At 36.1% G+C, this 20,908-nt stretch overlaps 1 protein-coding gene across 3 annotated transcripts; it reads left to right on the forward strand.

The window, feature by feature from the left end:
- The first annotated feature begins 5,936 nt into the window (after positions 1–5,936).
- Positions 5,937–20,614, forward strand: LOC110713323 (imidazoleglycerol-phosphate dehydratase-like). 3 transcript variants are annotated; one of them, XM_021891778.1, is made up of 9 exons: positions 5,937–6,047; positions 6,186–6,420; positions 6,619–6,743; positions 6,835–6,939; positions 12,773–12,865; positions 17,311–17,385; positions 18,701–18,763; positions 19,228–19,337; positions 20,105–20,614. In XM_021891778.1, the coding sequence occupies exons 2-9, from the start codon at positions 6,213–6,215 to the stop codon at positions 20,130–20,132; spliced, it is 807 nt and encodes a 268-aa protein (XP_021747470.1). In that variant the 5' UTR covers positions 5,937–6,047; positions 6,186–6,212; the 3' UTR covers positions 20,133–20,614. The 3 variants fall into 3 exon arrangements, with proteins under 3 accessions (XP_021747470.1, XP_021747471.1, XP_021747472.1); XM_021891779.1 differs by having other exon boundaries at positions 5,954–6,047; positions 6,162–6,420; XM_021891780.1 differs by having other exon boundaries at positions 5,968–6,047; positions 6,157–6,420.
- Positions 20,615–20,908: the final 294 nt, after the last annotated feature.

Raw genomic sequence — 20,908 nt, forward strand, 5'->3', positions numbered from 1 at the left:
ACAGGCTCTCGCAATTTATTAATCAACATAGATCTAACAGGCTCTCGCAATTTACTAGATCTAAGTCCTTATTGAAAATAGCCTTTAATATCAAATTAACATCTTCTCGATTCATCAATTTAATATTGCTATACTTTTACAAGCCGCAATTGTAAAACATTAAAACAATCCAATAAGAAATTATCATGCAATACCAACAATCAATAATAGTCAATCATCAATGCATCAATTAACCAGATTGTAAAGGGCTCTCGCTACTTATTACAATCACACAATTAATTTATCGGTATTAAATCTCATCTCTCGAATCTTGACTTAACCATTTATAAACTAACTTGCCTATTGAAACTAGACCTAAACATTAATTCTCATCTCTCGATTCTTGAATCAATATTGTCAAACTCATGCATAAAAGACAGGCCTAATCTAGTCACAGAGCATTAAATCAATCAATAGGAAATTAATCTAGCATTGATAATCAACAACAATAAATTACCCCTTCATATTATTTATTAGATCCCCATAAACCCTAGAAATTAAAATACTCACACATATTAAAAACTAAACTAATCAAAGTAATAAAATAAATCATGATGAAAGGAATAAAATAATAACTAAGATTAAAGGAAGAGAAATCGTTACCAAAATAAATCTGGAATTAATGAAAGAATTAAGAACAAAGGTTTAGAGAGAGATTAAGAGAGAGAAAACTAAGTAGAGAGAGAAAGTCTAAAAGAGAAGGATCTAAGAGAAGAAGAAGAGATGATAAAAAACGTATTACGGAGGAGTATTTATACTCCGTACAAAAATCCTAAACTAAAGCAAATTAAAACGACACTAATCGTCTCCTAAAAATACACGCGCCCGATCGGGCGCGCCTTTTTGACTCCAATACAAATCTCACGACCGGCCGGGCGCGTCACCGGGCGCCAGACCAAGCTTCTCCCGCCCGGCCGGGCGCGCCTCCGGGCGCCAGATCAAGCTTCTCCCGCCCGGCCGGGCGCGCCTCCGGGCGCCAGCCTTTTTGGCCGGGCGGCTCATTTGGGCCAATATTTGGACTTCGATTGGGCTCCAATTCTTCGGGCCAATCTGGGTTTCCTCTTTGGGTCTTGAATACTCGGTCCAAATGCCCCGGTATCACCTATACCGAGCCCTTAATCACCGGTTCGATGGCTCTAACCGGCCCTGGGCTATAAAATCTGGTCATGTTTCTCCAATGCTCGTGATTGCTCCAAAATATCTCGGGAAAATACTCCAAAAGCATAAATCCCTGCAAAAGTCAACCAAATCTACGAAAACACTGGAAAACACCAATTAGTAATAAAAGTGGCTCTAAAGAGACAAAAACACTACTAATTATGACCAAGGGACGGGGGTAAAATACTATATAAAATAGACACATCACCCACCTTACCTACGACCCAATGATCTTGTGGAGGGTCCAAATTATTTGATCCAATTCCTAAACCAAATAGGATTAATTATAAACTTCTATAAGTTTCTATAAGATCCTAATTATCCTTTTTGAAAAGATAAGATTAAAGGGTTTGAAATTGAATAAAACTCCTTTTTTTTTAAAGTCCTAATTCTATTCGAATTGAAAGACATTCAAAGACAGACAGATATCGTGCCTCATTGTTTTTATCCAAATTTTATATGGTTGGATAGCCCTTGAAATTATCTTTCCAATGATATATTATAATATCAATTCCGAGCTATAACGGAAAAGATATGAATAAAATGTCAAACTCTATCCAAAACTGACACCGTCTCACTATTTCGGCTATATCTTTTGTTATACAAAATATTTAAATATGATTCTAATTGTATTAGAAAGTAGACTTCAAGAGATTTCCAAATTTATATTATTCATCTTATTCCGATTTCTGGATCAAAAGATATGATAAAAACAAAAACCACAAAAATTGTTGTCTATCGAGTTTTATTCCGATTTAATTCGGATCTTATCTTAATTCTTCGACCCCTCTTTTTTCTCTATAAATAGAGGTCATATCATCCCTTTTTCAAAGATTAACAAGCTTGATCATCAAATCCTTCTCTCTTTCTCTCTTTTACACCAAAAATTATTCTCTTCTTTCTCTCCCATATTATAAGCCTTAAACCTATATTCGTAATTACACCATTCTTCCCCTAAGCACTCCAAGGAGTTCATACAATAGCCAAAGTTCTATACTTAAACCAAGGTGTGAAAGGTATAATTGACTGAGGGTTTGGACCAAATCAACTCTACTTTTTAATTTAATTGTTTCAATTTGATTTATATTTTTATTGAAGTTACTAACAATTTATTCATGATGTAGCAATTTAAAGGAACGTGCGGAATGTGAGTAGTTAATCATTTAATTACTCTTATTTTATTTTCTTATTGCTAGTATCATGATTAGGTTATTTTGTATTTAATTTGACTAACGCTATTATTGTTGAATTGCTTCCAATATTAATGTTTATTCTTTTATTATATTTATTGATCACTATATTGCATGTTTAAAGGGAATATGTAATTGAAAATCACGCCTAATAAGATAGTTTGGACAACCGGTTTAGGTTCCTTTTTAATCTTGTTGTTTAATCAAGTGATCACTAATTTTATAGAATTATGTGTTGCATTAATATTCAACCAATTTAGCTTAATAATAGATTGGAGCAAATTGAATCTTTGTTTGTATGCCTTTGAGATCCCAGGAATCACTTTTCACTATAAGAATCGAGTAGAGGCCAATACGGGCGAATGTGACTCCATGACTCACTTCGTACCATCATCCCCGATCCTCCTTTCGTGTTTCCGAACCATATGGAGTTAGTAATCTCATGGATTATGAATGGGGTGTAACCTTCACGGGTCAACCGTTGTTGCCTTTGTTGTCCCTTATTCGTGGTTGCCTTAAATGATCTGTGAACGGTTTACAAGTTCCTTAAAAACTTGTTGGCGGCTCCCTACTTTATTTGTCCCTAATCTTATACGCCAATTCCCACTTCCTAAGAGTGCCAAGCATATTCACACATGCTTTTAACGTAGGCGCACTTCGAGCGACGCCTACACGTGTCAACCACGTATAGGGCAGCCGATCTTCCTAGGTTATGAAATCCTAGGAGCATGATCTCCCACTTCCCTAAAAATACCCCATCATTTCATGATGGAAAGGGACACACAATTCTCAAAGGCACAATGCCCAAAACATGCTCTCACTTCTCTCTACTTTCTCTCTCTAAAAATCCTTTTCCAATCACTAACTTGATCGTCGGAGGCGGATTTCCGGTAAACCGGAGATCCGTTGTTTTGCAGGTGTTCAAGCCATAACGAGTGTAGCGTTCTAGATCCATCTCCCAAGGGAATCCATACCCTCCTTCAGGTTATAAAAAAAAACCTTGAAACACTTCTGACTTTTAGATGATAGTCAGTGAAGTTCCAAGAGGAGTGAAGAAAGATAAGGTGGTTGGTATGATTTAAAATTTTAGAGGGGGCGAAGGTTAGAAGGAAATGATGTGCAAAAAGGAGAGGACTATGATATTGAGTTTAGTTAAGTGTTCATTTTGATTTTTGCACTATTCATGTACATAATTTTGATCAATGTTTGTGCATTAGCTATATAGAAACATAGTTGTATGGTACTTGTTAAAATTGTCTAAATATTTTATATCTCATAAATAATTCTTTAATGTTGCAAATAATATGAAGGAAATTTTGGAGTTTGGTACCTTAAAAATGGGGGATGTTGAATTTTGGTAACCGTTTAAAACTTTATTTTATTTTGATACCCATCAAACTTTAAAAATATAGCTTTTGGTATTTTTGTCTATCTTTTGTTAAGTTGCCGTTAATAGGGTCCATTATCTAATAATTTAATTAATTAAAAAAAAACCTTAAAAATAAATAATAACCCAACCAGCCACTGCCACCCCCCGGTCAGCCACCCTTCCCCTCCCGACTACCGGTGCCCAAACAATCCCTCGGCACCGGCGAGCCCACCTCCTCCCTTCCAAGCCGCTAAACCACCGCACATGTACCGCCGCACAGTTGCCCTCCAAGACAACCACCATTTGCCGAAAATAACCCCTTCTATGTTCGCCGGCTTCCTCCCTCCCCTTGAAACAACCACCCTCCCCCTTTTTTTTGCCCCCGAAACCCTAAAACCCACCTGAAACAACCCGAAATACAAAACCCGTTTAGGGTTTTCAAACAACCTAGAAAATGGGTGGTTTTCTGGGTTGTTTTTGTGGGGGATGTGTTTCGGGTGGGTTTTGCTAGTGCGTGTTGCAGGGGGGTAATTTTGGTGATTGTGGTGTGATGGAGCGGCGAATTGGAGGTGAATTAGGGAGTTTCGAGTGGTGGTGGTGGTGGCTGGAGTGTGTTTAGCGGCTTTGGTGACTGTGGGCTGCGTGCCTAACTGCGGCAACAAGTTGCTGGGGCTGGGCTTCATCTTGGGCGCGATGGTAGGCTGCTGTGGTTGGTTGCACACCTGATAATTGGTGTTTTGGTGGCTGTAAGGTGGTTATCGGGGTTGCCGACAACCGCACAGGGAGGGGGGGGGGGATAGGGCTAAGGGTGGCTGGGAGGTGGTAGGACTATGGCTAGGCCCCACTAACTGCAAATTCAATAGAAGATAGACGGAAGTACCAAAACCTATATTTTTAAAGTTTGATGGGTACCAAAATAAAATAAAGTTTTAAACGAGTACCGAAATTCAACAACCCCCATTTTTGAGGTATTAAATTCCAAAATTTCCAAATATGAAATAAGGTAGTATTAATACCTATTTAAAAATAATTTAATGATAAAATTTGTGTTTTACATGTTACGGAGTACTAAAATACAATGGACAAATTTACTAAAAAATAATTGTTGGATGAATAAACAATTATTGCAATTATTTAGAATAAGATAGATTTCAAAAAGAAAACAAATAAACTAGAAATTCCAAATTTCTCAATGTGACACAAAATACTCTCTCTGTCCCATAATATAGTTCTTTATTTGTGTTTCTTCCTGGTATTTAAAAAATAAGAAGAAAAAGTAGATGAAGTACATTAATTTAAAGGAAAAGTACAATTTTAGATAAAAATTAAAGAGAGGAAGTGAAAAAAAGTCGTACATGATATGTGCAATAATTTAAGGGTAAATACAAGTTAATCTCTAAGATTCACAAAATTTGTTTATCACATGACAATTTTGTAAATAAATCAACAACTTTTTCCATAAAAGTGGGTCCTACAGTGATGATGACTGGATAAAGTTGTTGATTTATTTACCAAAATGTCATGTGATAAACAACTTTTCCGAGAGATTAACTGGGGCTTTCTCATAATTTAAACAAGAGAGTATGTTTTCTTTTGGGAGGTGTTAAATACCGCCAACAAAAATTATCAAAACCGCTAACTTTTTAAGCAAAATGTCATTATTGCCCTTACTAAAATACTAAATCCAAACCCATCTTTCTCCTCTTTCTTTTTTCTCTCTCATCAACAACCCCTCAAGATCCCCAAAAACAGCCACCACCACCACCACCACCACAAAGACAACCGATGTACCAGTCAGCGGCGTTCAAGAGGTGGTGGCGCGTACATGGGTGACGGTGGTTGACGGTGGGGACATGGCTGGAAACCGGGGAAGGAGGTAAATTTGTCGATTAGCTTTTTGTTATTATTCTTGGCAATCTGGTGTAGATGGTGGTGGTTGACGCGGTGGTTGTGGGTTTGTAGTGGTTGACATGGTGGCGTGGGTGGTACCGGTGGTGTGATTGGTGGTGGTTGATGTGGTTGCTTAAGAAGTGGTGGATGGAAATCATGGAATGAAGTTAAGAGAAAGAATATGGGGAAGATTTTAGTAAGGGCAATGTTGTCCCTTTACTTGAAATGTTGGCGGTTTGATAAATTTTATTGGCGGTATTTAGCAATTCATTTTCTTTTTACTATGTAAATAAGATTCTACATTTCTACCTATAATTTTACAAATTGTCCTCCTTTCTCTCAGTTCCCCACATAGAAGCGCACTTCTGATATTTCCATCCGCCATTGAAGCAGCTTCTGAGGTTAATATCAATCTCACAATCTAGGGTTTATCGTTAATTTCATTGTTTGTACAATCAATTTAGCTTTTTTATAAAGTGGATTATTGAATTATTGGTTATAATTACTAAGGATAGGTTTGGGCTCAAATCTTTCTGCAGTCGCTCCCAGGTGGTATCTCTCATTTTATGGCACTCTGTACACCCGGTGGTTGTCACCTTGTCAACCCCAAATTTAGGGTTTCTCCAACCACTCTCCATCTCCCTACCCAATTACCCATCTTCAACAACCCCATTTCTAAGAATCTCAAATTAACAAACTCATTTGCTGCAACTCCTCGAGCTTCAATGGCGGATGACAATGGCTTTCCTGCCACTTCCGCCTCCCAAAACACCGGTGATCATCTTCACTATTTATACTCTCATTTTCTGTTCAATTTTTATGTTTTATATCTTGAAAATATTGCAATAGCTAATAAATTGAAGTTGACTGCAGTTGCCATCACTGTAGTTCAAATTTAGTTAATACAAAGTACATAATCAGGTTTTTAATTTTTTATTATTCTCTCTCTTTATTTTTTGTGGTGGTTGATAGTTGGTCGAATTGGGGAGGTGAAGAGAGTAACTAAAGAGACAAATGTGTTTGTGAAGATAAACTTGGATGGTAAAGGGGTTACTGATAGCAGCACTTCAGTACCTTTTCTGGATCATATGTTGGATGTCAGTATTTTCAATCCTATTTGCTTATTATATTTTTCTTTGTTTCCTAAAGGCTGAAGATATTCTGATCATGGATTTTGTATGTATGTAGCAATTGGCTTCACATGGGCTATTTGATGTACATGTGAGAGCTACGGGTGATATTCATATTGATGATCATCACACTAATGAAGATGTCGCGCTTGCCCTGGGAACGGTATGCTCAGAATTTAGGTCTTTTTAAATTTTTATTCTATTTGTTTTTTTTTTTTTTTTTTTTTTTTTTTTTTTTTTTTTTTTGTGGGCATTAATCTTTATCTTCCATGAAATTTGATTTAAACTCTTTATTACTATAAATAGCTAGTGATGATATAGCGTTAGTTTTGACAACTACGTCTGAAAAATTGTTTTTTGCTTTTTTGGGTTGCTATGAATTGATTATCAATCGAGTTGTATTGCTGGCCTTTTCAACTAAAATCTAGATAAAAACCCGGCTTAAATGCTTGTTACTGTTAAATATGGAAGAGAAAATATAGAGAGATGAGGGAATATTGTTACGTTGTATTTCATATTCCATCATATATATAATGTACATTACCTAGGGTTCCATCAATAGATAAGACCAAATACCCAACTCTAGAATATTCTAGATTGTACATGGGATAATAGTCATCCATATTTAGATATTATCTTAACACATAAAACAATAACTAACATTTACTACAAAACCCGTACAAAATAATACACTATAATGCGCATAAGATGCTGCCTTGTTAAAAACCTTACGAGAAATCCAGTGGGACAAAACCATGGTTAAGGAAAAAAGAGTGCAGCACGCATTAACTCCCTCTCATGACTACATCACTTGAGATCTTTAAGACGACGCAATCCAATGCCGTAAGCTAACTTTTTGAATGTTGGTGTCGGAAGAGCCTTAGTAAATAAGTCTGCTAAATTCTCACTTGAACGAATTTGCAATACATTTATATCTCCATTCTTCTGAAGATCATGAGTGAAGAAAAATTTGGGTAAGATGTGCTTTGTTCTGTCGCCTTTGATGTATCCTTCCTTAAGTTGAGCAATACAAGCAGCGTTATCCTCATATAAAGTTGTTGGTCCTCTTTCCCAAATGATAAACCACAAACTTCTTTTATATGTTGAACTACCGACCTTAACCATACACATTCACGACTAGCCTCGTGAATTGCTAAAATCTCAGAATGATTGGAAGAAGTAGCTGCAATGCTTTGTTTCATGGAACGCCAATAAATGGCAGTACCACCATATGTGAACACATATCCAGTTTGTGATCGACCATTATGAGGATCAGATAAATAACCTGCATCTGCAAAACCAATCAAATTTTCTTTGGACAACTTTGGGAAAAATAAATCCATATCCTTCGTACCTTTGAAGGTAACGAAGTAAATGTTTAATCCCATTCCAATGCCTTCGGGTTGGACATGAACTAAACCTTGCTAATAAATTAACCGAAAATGATATATCAGTACGGTAGTTCAGGACCAAGAATTTCTTCATCATTTTCCCGAGGTCGGAATGAATCTTTCTCTAGTTCAAGTGATCTTACAACCATAGGGCTGCTCAATGGATGTGCTGTATCCAAAGAAAATCTTTTAAGAACCTAGTCTATGTATGTTGATTGATGCACAAGGATTCCATTCTCTAGGTGCTCTATTTGTAACTCCAAGCAGAATTTTGTCTTTCCTAGATCTTTCATTTTGAACTCTTTCTTTAAATTATTGACACTCACTGAAATCTATTCAGGAGTTCCAATGATATTCAAATCATCAACATACACTGCAATTATAACAAATCCTGATCCAAATTTCTTTATAAAAATACATGGGCTGATAGGATCATTCTTATAACCTTCTTTCAACAAATACTCACTTAGACGGTTATACCACATACGCCCAGATTGTTTCAATCCATAAAGAGATTTGTTCAATTTAATACAGAAGTGTTCTCGAGAACTAGATTTTGCTGCTAACGGCAGCTTGAATCCTTCTAGGAGCTTCATGTAAATGTCATTATCTAGTGGGCCATATAAATAAGCTGTGACTACATCCATCAAACGTAAGTCAAGTCCTTCTCTTATTGCCAGACTAATAAAAAATCTAAAAGTAGTTGCATCCACCACAGGAGAATATGTCTCCTCATAATCAATACCAGCTCTTTGTGAGAATCCTTGTGCAACTAAGCGTGCCTTATATCTTACAACTTCACCCTTTTCATTTCTCTTTCGCACAAAGACCCATTTATATCCCACTGGCTTTACACCTTCAGGTGTACGGACTACAGGTCTGAATACTTCTCTTTTTCCAAGAGATTTTAATTCTGCTTCAATTGCTTCTTTCCATTTTGGCCAATCATTTCTTTGTCTACACTCTTTAATGGATTTTGGTTCATGATCCTTATTATTATCCATAACATCTAATGCTACATTGCATGTAAAAACATCATCGACGTCGATTTGATTTCGGTTCCATGTAATTCCAGACATGATATAATTTATTGAAATTTCTTCATTATCAGGTACCTAAATTTCTTCTTGTATCATGTCTAAAGTCTCTTCTGGAGATCCTTCGGAAATTGTTTCTTCAATTTGACCATCATCAATCAATGCTCCTTTTCTTTTCCGAGGATTCTTATTTTTGAAACCTATTGGTGTTCCACGTTTCTGGCGTGGTTTAGACTCATTAGCAATTTTATTTTGTCCTTCCGGGACATCTATTTTAAATGGAGCATTAACAGCGAGAATATGTGACTTGGTCACTCTTTTTCAATTGATTCGCTAAACTTTGTAAATGAATTATCTTTTGAACTTCCAGTTCACATTGTTTAGTTCAAGGATCAAGATAGGATAATGATAATTCATTCCATTTGATTTCATTTTCCAGCTCTCTCTATTTTCCCCCTAATGTTGGGAAAAGTGACTCGTTAAAATGACAATCTGCAAAACGAGCCGTAAATAAATCCCCTGTTGTAGGCTCAAGATATTTAATTATTGACGGGGATTCAAACCCAACATATATCCCCAACCTCCTTTGAGGACCCATCTTAGTGCGTTCTGGTGGAGCTATTGGAACATAAACCGCACATCAAAAAATTCTTAGATGGGAAATATTTGGTTCCTGACCATAAACCAATTGTAATGGGGAGAACTTGTGATAACTTGTTGACCTAATGCGAATTAGTGCTATTGCATGTAATATAGCATGCCCCAAGCAGAAATTGGGAGATTGGATTTCATAAGCAATGGTCTAGCAATTAACTGAATACGTTTTATTAATGACTTTGCTAGACCGTTTTGTGTATGAACATGTGCTATAGGATGTTCAACATTTATCCCAATGGACATGCAATAATCATTAAAAGCTTGAGATGTAAATTCACCAGTCAAGCCGAATAGTCTTAATGGGGGGCCCGTAACTTAATCAATTGGGCAAGTAATCTCGCAAACGTCAGGTTATGAGTTGATAACAAAGACACATGTGACCATCTAGTTGATGCATCAATTAAAACCATAAAATATCTAAATGGTCCACATGGGGGATGTATGGGCCCACAAATATCTCCTTGTATACGTTTCAGAAAACTAATTGATTCAAAATTAATTTTAGCTGGTGATGGGCGAATAATCAACTTGCCTTCCGAGCAAGCAGCACATGGAAAATTATTATAAAGAATCTGCTGGCTCTTCAAAGAATGTCCACATGAATTCGTAATTATTTTTTGCATCATTATTGAACCGGGATGGCCTAACCGGTCATGTCAAACAACAAAATCATCAGTAAACTTTTGGTTTACTATAGCATGAGCTTCAATAGCATTGATTTTTGTGTTGTACAAACCGCTAGAGAATGTAGGTAGTCTCTCCAAAACATGTTTTGAGCCTTGAGTTATATTTGTGATTTGAAGGAATTCGTTATTTTCTTCATTGATTGTCTCAATATGATAACCATTGTTGCGAATATCCTTAAAACTTAATAAATTTCTTTGAGACAATGGGGAGTATGAAGCATCAATTATTTTAATTTCAGTTCCCCAAGGGCCAAGGCAATTTTATAGTGGCTCTTCCGGAGCCCTCAATGATATTTGTACTACCCGATATGGTACTAACATTAATCCTTTTCATCATCAAATGAGAAATATTTTTTATTTTTAAGTATCGTATGTGTAGTTGCACTGTTGAGCAAGACATAATTCTTCACCATTCATAGCAAATTGAACTTGAGTAATATCCATGTTCTTCATGAAATAAAATACATGTCAAAATATTAAGCATAAAAATAAAGATGATGAAACAAATAAATCAATAAAAACACTCAAATAGTTCATAAATTTATGAAGCAAAAATCCTTATTACAACGTAAGAAATAAACTTAAGTAAATCACTAGAATAAGCAAACATAAGTCTAATACTTAAAACTGACATAAAACAATATAATTTTAATTATTCCCTTCTGGGGCATTGAAGAAATCAACAACTTCTAAATGAGTTGTACTGCCAAAATCAAAATTATTCCCTTCAGGGGAAGTAAGGAAATCATCAACATCAAATTGATTGGCATTGCCAAAATCAAAATAACCTTCACCATCTTCGAGTACAAGGTTTGCCTCAACTTTCATTCCTTTCTTCAATGATTCTTGGTAAAGTTCAATAAGATGCTTTGGAGTTCTACAAACCCGAGACCAATGACCTTTTCCTCCACAGGAATGTGAGTTTGTGAAATGACCTCCACGACTTCTACCATATTCACGTCCACGACCCCGGCCGCGCCACTGGCCACGACCACGACCTCTACCTCGACCACTACGGCTGGAATGGTCTCTGCTTTTAGTTTCTTTCCTGTTATGGGTTGTCACATTCGCTTCAGGGAATGGAGTAGAGCCCGTAAGACGTGATTCATGATTTTTCATTAACAGCTCGTTATTTTGCTCAGCCACAAGAAGACAAGATATTAATTCAGAATATTTCTTAAAACCTTTTATTATTAGCATGGAAAGTGGAGTATGTCTTTTCAAGCATTTCTGCATCAGTAATATTTTCTCCACATAATTTCAATGGAGAAGTTATTTTAAACATAGCTGAGTTATATTCACTAACAGATTTAAAATCTTGCAATCTCAAATTTAACCATTCGTAACGAGCTCTAGGGAGTATCACTGTTTTTTGGTGGTCAAACCTTTCCTTTAGATTACTCCAAAGGAATTGTGGGTCTTTCACGGTTAAATATTCATTTTTGAGCCCTTCATGGAGGTGATGGCGAAGAAAAATCATGGCTTTAGCCTTATCTTGAGGTGTTGCCTTATTAGCCTCTTTGATTGTTTCACCGAGTCCTTTAGCATCTAGGTGTATTTCAGCATCTAACACCCATGATAAATAATTCTTTCCGGTAATATCAAGGGCCACAAATTCAAGTTTGGCAAGATTCGACATTATTCACTATATAAAATAACATTAAAAAAAATAAGTATACATAAATAGTATCCAAAATATGTACTAAACGTTATAATCATGCATAAATAAACCTGATACAATTCATGCATAAATAAGAACGAAATAGAATATGAGAACGTTAGCATGGAGAAAAATAAGAATGGAACCTTAAATTATATATCATGCCTTGTATTCTTTATATATGTTGATATTCCAATAAATAAGCATCAAAAGTAGATAAATGTTAAATTATAATTGTTATGGGCTGCGATCATACTTACATGATAATTATAATATGGGATTCTAGATAAATGTTTGGTAATCCTACTCAGTTGACTAACAATGGTGCTGATAACGTGTTAAATATGGAAGAGAAAATATAGAGAGATGAGGGAAGATTGTTACGTTGTATTTCATATTCCATTTAGTACGGGATATATATAATGTACATTACCTAGGGTTCCATCAATGGATAAGACCAAATACCCAACTCTAGAATATTCTAGATTGTACATGGGATAATAGTCATCCATATTTAGATATTATCATAACATTTACATTATAATTTCTTGTTTTCTTGATGTAGGCTTTGCTACAAGCTCTTGGTGACAGAAAAGGAATCAATAGATTCGGTGACTTCTCTGCACCTCTAGATGAAGCTTTGATTCATGTGTCACTGGTATGTTGTCATTATGTGCACTTTTAGTATCTTATATCTTATACTGTTGTACACTTCTATTCCATAGATGTGAAAGCTCAGTTGTTGACTGTACATGAAGTTTAAGGATGTACGAAGTATTCAACTTTATTCAATAATGTTTTGTTTGGCTTTCCTTATATCTTCATACATGCCTCTTTTATAAAACTTTCACGAACTTTATTTTTATATTCTCATTTTGTGTTTTCACTTTACGCTGCCCTTGTCCTTTGCTCTAAAGTTTTTTCTCTTTTTTTTGTCCATAAATAGAATCTAATAATCCCACCTTTAGTTGGTCTTCCATAAACAATCCCACCTTTTGAAATTCCAGAAACAATCCCACTTTTGACATGGATCTTCCACTAACGATCCTATTGACCTACAACCTGTTGATCTTCCACTAACGATCCTATTGACCTACAACTTGTTAAACATGTTAAACAGGTTAATTTTTTTTTTTCTAAACTACATTTCTTCTCAAGCCACCAGTCCACCACCATGGCCACCCCAACACTCACCCCTTACCGCCACCCCCACCCACCAAACCACCACATAACTTTCCAACCATGTCGGAAAATCCTATAACCACCCCCAAAACCCAACCCTGCCTCGAAATCTCCACCCATAGCCTAAAAAACCCCACACTGCTTGAAATTCAACCCCGAAAAACTCCACCCACAACCCTAAAAATTCCAAAAAGCGCCACCCATCCTGAAAACTCAACCCTCATCCTTGATACTCAACCCCGACAGCCCCAATCACCTCTCAATTCGATTTTTGGTTTGAAATTAAACGCAAATTATGATTTCAATCATCTGAAAAATCGAATTGAAGGGAAATTGATGAACTTAGAGGAGAGAGAAACATATAAAAGAGAAGAGAGAAAGAGAAGGAGTGAAAAGGCGAGCCTAAGGCGCGCTGAGGCGCAAGGAGTTAGAGTTCATGCGTTTTTTATGGTCTAGGCGAGGCGACTTCAATGAGGCGCACCAAGAGCTTTTTTCAGAATTTTTTTTATTTCTTATTATATGCGCCTCACTTCAATGAGGCGCGCCTTAGGCGCAAGATACTCCAAAACGCCTTGGTGCGCCTTGAGCCTTTTTATACATTGAGAAGGAGAAAGAGGGGTTCTGGTGCTAGCGTGCGAAGAACAATAGCGTGATATGGGCTGCGGTTTAGGTTGGATTTTTGGAGAAGCAAGGCAGCTGCGGCAGTGGTTGCGGGTGCTGATATTCAAGTTTTGGCGCCTTGGAGGGGTAGGTTGGGTTGTCGGGGAAAGCAAGGGCGGGGATGGGGAAGGGATGCGGTGGTGGGGCTCACTGGGTTTTTTTTTTATTATTATTAAAAATAGAATGAACCTATTAAAATCCGCACGTGTCTTATAGCCTAAGAAAATCGATTACCAAAACAGTCCAACCGGTCAGGGATTGTTAATGGGAGATGGGGATCAAAGGTGGGAATGTTTATGGAATTTCAAAAGGTGGGATTGTTTATGGAAGACTGACTAAAGGTGGGATTATTAGATTCCGTTTTCCGTTTTCATTTTATCACTTTTCTAATCTTTGTTCCATTTTTTTGTGGATGGTTCCTTATTACGATTCATGTTAGTCAAACCCAAACCATATTGGGATCAAGGCTTTGTTGCTGTTGTTTATCATCAATGTTGCCGTATGAATGATGAAGGGATAAAAGGTGTCCCAACTTCAGAATCTTTTACAGTCTGTTAGATATTAGTTATAACTGGCACAGTTGGTCTCATGACATATGAAATTTATGTCCCCCCCCCCCTCCCCCAACCAAAGAGTGTAAAGAAAAACAACCTTCAACTGTGATGGAGATTCCTAATGGAGTGGATATACCTATGAATGGTTTTATGATTCTTGGGAGGGTTTTAAAAAGCCAAAAGATGCTCAGAGAGATATTAGTATCATTTCTGTGTCTTAGATATTAAGTTATATACATTGTTACTTGCAATGATAATTAAAGTTGGGAAGGCCCACACTGAAGGATATCTTTTTTTGGATGTTGGATGAAGCTAATGCTATGAAGGCTTCAGAAAGAGCCTTGAAGTGAATAAAATAGACATAAGAAAAGGAGAAAACACTTTTATGAACTATATCATGAACAAATCTTCTGCACACTATTCATGTATCCATTCTTGCATGTTGTGAGATAATTAATGTTAGGTTTTGAAAAAGACTTAAGTTTAATACCGCTGATCCAAAACTGAAACTCTAATATGAATTAAGTCTAATGCTACAATGACTTGTCATTTATCTGAGTGACCATGATTGAACTACTGGTGGTTTAGGAAAGATGGATAATACTAATGAAAGAGTAAAGGACAAAAGTTATGTAGTTTGCCAGTCGTAACTCTGCAAAAAAGACTTTAAACTTGAAGGACGAGAATTTATAATTTCTGAAATGCTAAACAAGAGCTTAGTCAGTAACACATATACCATACCTTTGTGCCTTTTTAATTAAATTGGCTAAAATTAGCCATAAGAAAATTAGAGATTTTTCTGTTCTTGTTTCATTATGCAAACTAGGCAGTAAATCTTCCTATTTGCTTGAAGAAATATATCATTAGAAGGAATCACCAAATTCCTCTGTCCCTAAATAATTAAGGCAAAAAAAAAAATATGGCACTCTCATGTCTGTGGAAAGTAGCATCACTGTCAATGAACAGTACTCTTTTGTAGGGGAGCCGCAGGCTAAAAAGTAACTGATTGTGACTTCTATGAATGAATGGAATTTGTCAGTATTCCTGAAACCAATTTTTGTGTTATGACAGTAAGTGTATGAACTTTGAAGGACTCACTTATTTGAAACATAATTTGTGCTTGGCATGAAATATGCATCTTCTGATCTATTGGGCTAAATCTATATAATGACTTACTTTCATGCATTGTTGCTGTCATCTAGAATGTCTGAACTCTGAGAAACCAGAAGACATTAAGAAGCAAAGTGAAGGATCTGACTTTTCTCAGCCCTTTGGCTCTGAAACAACAGGATGATGAGCCAATGCTAGATCTTGTTGTCTTTGTTTTGTTCTGCCATGACACTTAGGTTTTTTTTTTTTTTTTTTTTTTTTTTTTTTTTTTTTTTTTTTTTTGAAAGAAATGATGTTTTTTGTTCAGTTAATAAATATGGTAAACTATTGCATTTAACTTTTTAATGGGTGTGTATCGGGTTTTTTTTTTCCATGATAATATACCATGGCTTGTGGGTAAAAAGCTACTCCCATTGAAGATTCACCATGTTTTGCCTGAATAATAGATCAGTTAATATGAATGAAAAATATATACTACCTCCGTTAACAGTTATTTGCAACATTTACCAAAAAAGTGTGCTACCTATTATTTGCAACAAAACTATTTCTTTACTATTATAGTAACCTTTTCTGGTAAAATGACTTAAATACCCTCATTTAAAAAATTTTAACCCATATTATCATACATAATTACAAATTATTATGACCCTAATCTAACTTAATCATCTAAGCTTTTTTCCTCCAAAAATCAGATTAATCCTAATTTCATCTCCCCACCATCTCTCTCCTCCATCTCTCTCCTCCATTTTATCATCATCATCTCTAGTTCATCATCATATTTCATCTTCTTCGACCTTCTGATCAGACCTTCATCTCTTATCTTTCATCTTCTTCCTTCCTTCTTCCTTCTTTATCGCTCATCTCTCATCTTCTTCTCCATTGTCATCTCTCATCTCAGTCCGTGGGTGGATGTTGGTGGTTTGTGGGTGGGTTCGGTAGATCTGGTGGTAGTTGTGGTTCGTGGGTGGTTTTTGTGGTTCGTGGGTGGGTTTCGGTGATTCTTGGGTGGATTTAAGTGGTTTCTGGGTGGCGGTTCGATGATTCTTGGGTGGATTTCGGTGGTTTGTGGGTGGGTTTCGGTGATTCTTGGGCGGATTTCGGTGGTTTGTGGGTGGCGTTTCGTTGGTTTTGGGTGGATTTGCTGGGTTTTGGCTAGGTTCGGTGGTGGTTTTCTTGGTTTTGGTTGGGTTCGTGGGTGGTTTATTGGGTTTGTGGTCGGGTTTCGGTGGTTTTTGTTGGGTTCGTGGTCGGATTTCAGTGGTGGTTTTGGGTTCAAAGTGTCGGTGGGTTTGGTTGTTCCGGCGGTTGTCGGTGGTTTTGGGTTTAGTGGTCCAGGTGTCAGTGGTTATGGGTTTTTGTTTAATTTGTTTTTTTTTTTTTTTTTTTTTTTTTTCAAGTAGGATTAATACTTAACCAAGTGCCCTTATTTTTCAATAATCATACTTTAAAAGTTGTCTAGGAGTCCGTGCTACCCCCTTTGTTGCAACTAACTATTAACGGAGGTTGTACATTTTATTGCAATTTGCAAAGCTTCAACTTCCTTTGAGTTGCTTCTATTGTTTATTGAGCTTTTGAAACACACATGTTTCTTTTTCAGGATTTATCTGGAAGACCCCACTTGAGCTATGATCTACAGATACCTACTGAGAGAGTTGGAACTTATGATACCCAGGTTACTTCTATACTTCTATGACTTAATTATTCTTGGGATAAGTAGTACATATTTTTTTTTTCGAATGTTTATTATTAAGATATTAGTGTATAATGTCAAAAGTTTAATGCCTATATTATGGAAAAATAGGCTGGTTTTGTCACACCTGCACTTCATTAGTTGACAAGCAAATTTGCTTAGAGTGTCAACTCTTGTTAAAACATTGTTTACCTAAAAGTTTTACCTAACTCTGTTAAAACATTGTTTACCTAGCTGTTAAAAATTGTTCACGGATCTGGGTCTTCAAGTTTTGGACTCGACGGATCCGGGTGGGTCTGGGCCCTAGACCCGGATCCAGATTCGTGGACCCGTTTTTTTTATTTTTCCTATTATAAAAAAACTAAAATTGTTTGTTTCTTTATTAAAAATGTTGATAATGTTAGTAATGATAAAGATTAACCCTTTCAAGAGATGAATTTTGGATGCTCATATTATATACATCATCGTTGTTTTTTCACTAGCTCATATGTAACATCGTATTTTTTTTTTGTTTATAATTTTAATTCAAAATATGAGTGTATAAGTTGGTTAATTTGGGGTTGAACTTAATAACCAACAACGTAAGTTTGAAATAAATTTTTTGACCCGAACATTACATTTATTGCAAAAAATTAGGCAATCCGGACCCGGATCCGTTGGACCCGACGAATCCGGATCCGGGTCGGATCTGGATCCTATATACAAAAACGGATTTGGATCCGGGTCCATCCGGACCCGGTCCAGATCCGACCCGTTGCCATCCCTAGTCACAACTCACAAGATTACAACTTACAAGATTACTTTTTCCCTTTGTTTATTCAGTCACAAGATTACAACTTACAACCTAAATGTGGAAGTTAATAATTTGTGAAGATAGCGTTTTTGCAAGTTGGCCTACTTTATATTCGTTGTTGTAAATTGTAATTGATAGGTCTACTAATTTTCTGGGAAATATGCTGCGGTTTTTGCATATATTAATTGCTGCATTGGTACATTTTAATTTTTATTAAAATTTATGCCTGATCTTAATGTTTCTACTTAACATAAGCTGCATACAGATTGAACACCTTCTATCCTAGCCAAGTATGCTAAGATGACTTATCTAATAATGTGTTTTTCACCATCACATATAAGAAGTTTGAAAAACCAGTTCCTTTTGGCTGGCTGTCCTTTTTTTTTTTTTTTTTTTTTTTTTTTGTTGTTGTTGTTGTTGTTGTTGTTGTTGTTGTTGTTGTGCTCTTTGTTGTTTATAAGCAAGAATGAAATGTATAACTTACCATGAGGTCTCTGTATTTAGCTTGTGGAGCACTTTTTCCAGTCCTTGGTGAACACTTCTGGCATGACGCTTCACATTCGGCAGGTTTGCTCTCTTTCTTACACTAGCAGCCAAATTAGATAATAATTCAGTATCGTTGGTGCATTTAGAAACTTTTGTGAATGAATGTGATGCATTCTAGTCACAAGCTATGTTAATCATGCTCTTACAAGTATTTCACAAGATGTTGGAGCTTTATAATGTCCTTTTTTCTTGTTATTTGTCAAAGAGTCAAAAATCATACCCAAGTATTCACTTTGTTCAAGGTGGGTAGGTGATGGACATGGGTAATTTCCTAATTGAGCTAGGCATGATATTCATTGTTCACAGTTAATATACTTATTTATTAACTTGAAAATAAAAGGCTTTATAAAAATTTGAAATGAACAACGAATGCTCGTCGTGTAAAATAAAGAACATCAGGCCTTTAACTTTCTTCATTAAGAGAAATTGAGAGAGTATTGACATTTCATTTTTATTGATGAAAGTAAGTTTTATCTATGACACAGCTTGCTGGGAAAAATTCTCACCACATTATTGAGGCAACTTTCAAGGCCTTTGCCAGGGCTCTCAGGCAGGCTACAGAATATGACTATCGTCGTGCAGGGACAGTGCCAAGGTTTGTAATTTTAGCACAAAATAAACATAGCTGATATCAGACTTATAGGCCTATGAAATTCACACCTGAGTCAGCCGTTGAACTTTTTTATGGTTAGAGTATATGTTCTCCTGGAATTTGCTGCATATAATTGTGTTTTAACTCAATTATGCCATCCCTGATTCCACCCCCCCTCCCCCCTCTTTTGCCCCCACGCGTACGCGGATCAGTGATCGGTGTTAATACAAATAATTATTTAGCTACACTATCACATTTTGTCTTGGCATATTCCTGGAGTATGCTGATGGGTTTTACCATTGCACCCTGTTATATAATTGGGTAACATGATATTTTGTCCTGTATCTTAGTTCTGGTCTCCTGTATCAATCTGTGCAGAAATTTGTTTGTTGAAATTTTGGTTGTCTTACGTATCCTATCCCTGAATCCATGATGTAGTAACCATGAGACTTCAGTGTCTTAGGAAAGAGCGAATGAGGCTAAGCCCTAAAGGTACTTTCAGAATGTCCAATTAATTAGAGGATGAGTAGTTGCATGAAAGGAGTAAATTATTTATTTATGATTAACAGTAAAAAATAATTGTTGTGGATGTGCTCTTTATTGTATTATACACTGTTGTTAAGGATGGGAGGGAAAGCATCTACTTCTCACATCTATGAATATGATTTAACTGGAAATTGGCAATCAGTTTCTTGGATACTCGTTGTCTGGAGCTTTGCCTTGTAGGTTGTATTTTCAAGATGTCTAATTGTGTTTTTCTGATTGGCCAGTTCAAAAGGGGTTCTATCACGTGCTTGATGCAAGTTCATCTGTGTCCATTGCAATTTCCATTGCTTCTGCACTATATGATGCCTCAACTTCTTAAAGATTCTCTCAAGGTGTCTGCAGCAGCAACACTGATTATTTTTTCAGTTCACACAGATCATTATGTCGCTTGACATTTAAGTGCACACTGAGGGTGTGCTACATTTGCCAGTAATATTGTTGGCATGCTAAGGCTAAGATCACAATTTTAAATGAACATTAGAGCTGGGTTTTTTTGTTTTGTTTTTGTTTTTATGTGATCTGAGCAACTTTTGTAGAAGCTAAACATGTCTGAGTAAATATTAATGTTGCCAGTATTATAGTTATATACGCTTGGATCTGAGCAAATACAGTAAACATGTCTCTAGAATTGTATCTGAATTTTCTGTACTCAGATTGGGCTTCAAATAATGTATCAATGAGCAGCAAGCTGGGACCTTATATCCTTATATAAAGGGCTTGTAAGATTCTAATAACTGTTGTTTTTATGCTAAGCCTTGACTCATTAAGGTTCCTACCTATGCGCTCAATTTGGCTGAATTATAATGCTGGTAACTATCTAATTCCTCTATATAAAATTAGTCATCATATTGTCTCAGTCCCTGTTGATTAATGATATTATTGATTTAACTAAAAGATCTCTATAATAGTTTACTGTCCGATCCCTGTCATTCAATTTAAGTGGTTGTATATTTGGAAAATCAATTCTAAGTCATTACCAATTTAGAAAGGTGACTGTTTTTAGGACACCATAAAAGAAGTTACTGTGA

Source organism: Chenopodium quinoa, unplaced genomic scaffold (genome assembly GCF_001683475.1).
Source record: "Chenopodium quinoa cultivar QQ74 unplaced genomic scaffold, ASM168347v1, whole genome shotgun sequence".
In the NCBI taxonomy this organism is placed as follows: domain Eukaryota; kingdom Viridiplantae; phylum Streptophyta; class Magnoliopsida; order Caryophyllales; family Amaranthaceae; genus Chenopodium; species Chenopodium quinoa.

What these genes read in the sequence shown, in the direction of transcription:
- LOC110713323 (XM_021891778.1), top strand. Translation starts at nt 6,213, where the DNA reads ATGGCACTCTGTACACCCGGTGGTTGTCACCTTGTCAACCCCAAATTT. An exon ending in TTCTGGATCATATGTTGGAT is followed by an intron (nt 6,744 to 6,834) that starts GTCAGTATTTTC and finishes GTATGTATGTAG; the next exon opens with CAATTGGCTTCACATGGGCT. An exon ending in TGACGCTTCACATTCGGCAG is followed by an intron (nt 18,764 to 19,227) that starts GTTTGCTCTCTT and finishes TCTATGACACAG; the next exon opens with CTTGCTGGGAAAAATTCTCA.